The following is a 4,986-nucleotide window of genomic DNA, read 5'->3' as shown; positions in this document are numbered from 1 at the left end:
ATTACAATTTCAGGTTTTTGGTTCGTATTATATGTCCCTATATTTCTTACAAGAGATGTGCTTCGGTACATTTCCTTTTACAAAAAAACATTAGGACTTCCGATGCAGATTAGTGTCTAAGATTAAGATTTATTCTCTTATTGCAAAGGGTATTATAGTCTAGTTTTTACGTGGGCCTCCTCAAGTCACTCTTTTTAAAAACAAGATTACTCATTCATTTCAATGTTAATAAAATTTATTTGATTTATGCATGTAGGACACAACTGCAGCGTGGAGTACCATATGGCTCATTTCCTAGTGAGCGAAGGCAACAAGAGAGGTGAAAACACAGAGACGTTGCGGATTGACACCATTGCTTGGAGCTCAACGAAATGGATAGGTGCGGATGTGCTTGTGGTCTCATCGCAAAACCAAAGCTCGGTGAGATAATGGGTTTATGTTTTTAACAAATGTTTGATAACATATTGAAATTGCCAAGATGTGTGTGTGTGTGTGTGTGTGTGTGTGTGTGTGTGTGTGTGATACACACACACACACACACACACACACACACACACACACACACACTGGAACGAACTTTATGCACCCGGGGTTTGCGTGAACAAAAATGTTTAATAAAGAAACTAAACTTACAACTATATGTTTCCAAATTGCGAAGATTAGAGAATTTGATTATTTTTCATGTCGTGGAGGGTGTTTTAGAATGCTGCAAATGCGTAAATTGTGCACGCATTGATGTTATGTTGTGATGATCCTAGCTTTATGTGTGTATTTGCAGGGGCTGTTTTTCTCATGCTACAGATGTGTTTTCGTGTTGTTGTGTATGCCTTTTTTAACCTCGCTTACTACGCAACAACCTTTTTTAACATTTTCCCGCAAAAAAACAACCTTTTTTAACCGGTTGCTGCAATGGATGATTTTTTTGCATGTCTTGATTTTGTTGCTTCATGGACATGATTAAATGTTGCAACATCATTACATGTTTTCTACGGATCGTATGAGCAAGTGTTGCAGCGATGTTGCTTGGATAAAATATAAATGTTGAGCACGGGGATTTTAGTGTTGTAATGGTTGGATGTTCCAAATCTCATATTGTAGTTAGATTTTCTTTCGCCCCGACCACTCATGTGCAAGTGATTTTTCTTTGCTTGCAGGGTGAATTATTACCAAGAAGGGGATGTCGTCCATACCAACCTGGAAGCGAACACAGCTTATCACAGAGCTCTAACCACATGGGAGTCGCGGATTGACCACCACATGGATTCGCTGCAAACGCGAGTTTTCTTCCAAACCTCGGCCCCAACGCATTATAGGTTGGTGAGATCGCCACCTCGAATCACAATCTATCTATTGTGGCATGCGTGAGAGCAAAACTAACACAATATGTCGCTGGTTCTAGAGGCGGGGAGTGGAATTCAGGGGGGCACTGCAGGGAGAGCAGGATGCCCATCGATGGCGTCACACATGCGAGGCAGCATCCGCCGGTGCTCTAGAAGAATGCCGTCTTGGAGCAAGTGGTGCAGCAGATGAAGACCCCCGTGATGATCATGGACATCGTGTTTCTCTCTGGGCTTAGGGTAGATGGCCATCCGTCTGTATACATGAGGAAGGGGAAGAAGATGGGAGGAATTGAGTCGAGCATCCAGGATTGCAGCCACTGGTGACTTCCCGGAGTGCCGGATACGTGGAATGAGCTATTGTTCTACCATCTAGCAACACCCTCGCAAAAGCACTAACGACGTATACATTTTTACATGAATAGTATAGTTTGTGCACGAAAGAGCTTGCGCCAGGCTCATTTTCGTGTACCCCTCTTTTTTTTCTTGTGACACAAAATGCATGATGGAATTTGTATCCAAGGATATATGAAGACCTAATAATCATCATTTATTCATATGGAACGTTCTCTTTGTTGTTTCAACAACTAGGAGAAACACTTGGTAGGCATCAGCGATAATCATGATTGAGCTTCATCACCAAGCAATAGAACAGCAAGGTAGTTTGGTTTCCAAAAAGGGAAAATCACACGGAGGGAACAAAACCAAAACAATAATCCTACATCACCTTCTTACTTCTTAATCTACTCCCCCCCCCCCCCCCCCTTGCGGGATGGGGCCCGAGCCGTCTTTTCATCCAATCGTAACATGCGAAACTAGCTTTCGAAAGATTATGTTTGACTGTTACGTAGATGTGACAAAGCCCAACCAAGAAGGTTGGAAAATGGGGCTCAATTAGCTGAGAGTAGTGCATTCTAGGACTATTAGTTCTTTTTATTGCACGAACACCGCGTGTGTTTATCCGGGGCCCACCATATGATGTTTCACAATGGACGGACGTGGATGGAGGGTGGCCTGTGTGGGGCCAGATTTTGCCCTTTTTAGACAGTGAGACGGGGAATAACCTGACATTCTATTTCTATTTCAGGAAAGGGGGCACTCTGTGGGCAAAACAGTGCGGCGCACACTAGCTAGGGACGTCGTTGTAGTTATAAGCTTCCCAACTGGTTCATATGATTAATCAAATAACTTTTGGTTCCATTAGATTAGTAGTTTTTGTTGCATGAGCACCCGCGTGTGTGTTGCTACAACCAACCACTGTGGGAACATTATACAGTTGTAGGTAAAAGACGCCCCCTTTACGCAAAAGGCATATATATAATTGTCGATAATGGCACCACTATATCTACTACCATCTGCTGCAACCACCACCTGAATGATCTACAATTATTCATCACAGTGGAGGTGGGTGGAGTCCAGCAGGGTTAAGAGGCAGAGGATGTGAATATGTGACACAAAATTCGCGCCAAGAACAGATCAGACAGGCCGTTGCTCCACGCGACCACGCCTCCCCGTGACTTCTTGCCGATCAACATGGATACGGTCTGCGGCAGCGAGCCGCCGCAGTCGAAGAAGGTGTGCGTCATCGGGGCCGGCATGGCCGGGCTGGCCGCGGCGCGCGAGCTGCGCCGGGAGGCCCACGACGTGACGGTGCTGGAGCAGAGCGGCGACGTAGGCGGGCAGTGGCTGTACGACCCGAGGACCGACGCCGCCGACCCGCTCGGCGTGGCGGCGCCGGTGAAGGTGCACAGCAGCATATACGCCTCGCTCCGGCTCATCAGCCCCCGGCAGAGCACGGGCTTCACCGACTTCCCCTTCTGCCCCAAGAGCGGCCGCGACGACCGCCGCTTCCCGGGCCACCGCGAGGTGCACCTGTACCTCAAGGACTTCTGCAATGCGTTCGGGCTCATGGAGGCCGTGAGGCTCAACACCAGGGTCCTGCACGCCGCCATGACGCCGGCGCGTCGGTGGGCGGTGAGATCCATGGACCTCGGGCTCGTGGAGTGCGATGATACGGACGAGAAGACGTTGGACGCGTACGTGGACGAGGTGTTCGACGCCGTCGTCGTCGCCACCGGCCACTACTCGCAGCCAAGATTGCCAAGCATCGAAGGTAAGTAAAGCAATGCAAGCTCTACCCGGCACCCATATACTCCCATAGTCGTTTATAAAGAAGAAGATGTACAGGCATGGAGACGTGGCGGGGGAGGCAGATGCACAGCCACTCGTACAGGGTGCCGGAGCCGTTCCGCGGCGAGGTGGTGGTGGTGGTCGGGTGCGGGGAGAGCGGCAAAGACATCGCCATGGAGATCCGCGGCGTGGCCAAGGAGGTGTACCTCGTCGCCGGGTCCATGGAGGCGGTCACCCCAGGCTTGTCCAAGGTGCTGGCCAAGCACAGCGCCAACCTCCATCTCCGACTTGAGGTACGTACACATTCGACACAACGGAGGGAACCGATCAATCAAGAATCAACCAATATAATGCAATGCACCGTTCATCCCGGGCGGCCGGCAGGTGGAGCGTCTGTGCGAGGACGGGCGGGTGGCGTTCAAGGACGGCGGCGGCTCCAGCTCCAGCATCGCCGCCGACACCGTCATCTACTGCACGGGGTACAGCTACTCGTTCCCGTTCCTGGAGACGGGCGGGGCGGTGGCCGTGGACGACAACCGCGTGGGCCCGCTGTTCGAGCACGTGTTCCCGCCGTCCCTGGCGCCGTCGCTCTCCTTCGTCGGCGTGCCGAGAAAGATCTTCGCGCCCCGCTTCTTCGAGACCCAGGCCCGGTGGGTGGCGCAGGTGCTGTCCGGCAGGCGGGCGCTGCCGGCGGAGGAGGAGATGCTTCGGTCCGTGGAGGAGTTCTACCGCGCCAGGGAGGCCGCCGGCGTGCCCCGCAAGTACACCCACGAGATCGGCAGGCGGGATATCACGGTACGCACCACGTAACCACGAGTGACCGCGCCACCATGCTGCTCTTGCTCGATCGATTCGCTGATCATCGTTGCTTTGATTGGCGGCGTGCGTGTGTCGGTGTGTGCGTGCAGTACATGGACGATTTCGGGGAGAAGTACTGCGACTTCCCTCGCGTGGAGGGGTGGAAGCACGAGCTGCTCGTGTCGTCCGTGCGCGGCATGATTGAGAACCTCGAGACCTTCCGCGACGACTACAAGGACACCGGCTCCATCCGTAGGGCTATGCAGGAGTGGCATCTCTCTTGTGTGCAATGGCAAAGCTCGCCACCTAGTTGTTGCAGCTACACAGACGGTCGTCCCTGCCCAACTGGTCTCCATCAACGAGCACAATGATTACAAAATCACCAATTAAGAAGTACTTTTTCAAAGATCACTCCTACAGCCAGGTTGCGACAAGTGCCACGCCGCATGTGCGCAGAAAGTTTTTCCTTTTTCCGGACATCCGTTTATTCAAAATATTTATCTATCAAATCATGTGTCCAAATCTCAAACTGTTTTCATCATTGGATTCTTCACGTCGAGATCTCCAAAACAAGATACATGTTGATAGGCTTCGATGAACTTTTTTTTTCACGAAAAACACGGACGGAAAAATCCGAACCGGGAGCACGTTTTTTGGGTCCAAACTACATGTACGCATTTGCTCGTTTTTTCACACACAAAAATTGAACTTTTTTGGGGTC

At 50.7% G+C, this 4,986-nt stretch overlaps 1 protein-coding gene across 1 annotated transcript; it reads left to right on the top strand.

Annotated features, from left to right (window-relative positions):
* Nucleotides 1-2,796: 2,796 nt before the first annotated feature.
* Nucleotides 2,797-4,774, top strand: LOC123095156 (flavin-containing monooxygenase FMO GS-OX-like 8). Its single transcript, XM_044516970.1, has 4 exons — nt 2,797-3,450; nt 3,525-3,760; nt 3,852-4,262; nt 4,376-4,774. The coding sequence occupies exons 1-4, from the start codon at nt 2,871-2,873 to the stop codon at nt 4,634-4,636; spliced, it is 1,488 nt and encodes a 495-aa protein (XP_044372905.1). The 5' UTR covers nt 2,797-2,870; the 3' UTR covers nt 4,637-4,774.
* The last annotated feature ends 212 nt before the right edge of the window (nt 4,775-4,986 follow it).

The sequence above is a fragment of the Triticum aestivum genome, chromosome 4B, assembly GCF_018294505.1.
Source record: "Triticum aestivum cultivar Chinese Spring chromosome 4B, IWGSC CS RefSeq v2.1, whole genome shotgun sequence".
Taxonomy (NCBI): Eukaryota; Viridiplantae; Streptophyta; class Magnoliopsida; order Poales; family Poaceae; genus Triticum; species Triticum aestivum.
The sequence above is the reverse complement of the archived record's forward strand: the minus strand, read 5'-3'. Positions and strand labels throughout refer to the sequence as shown.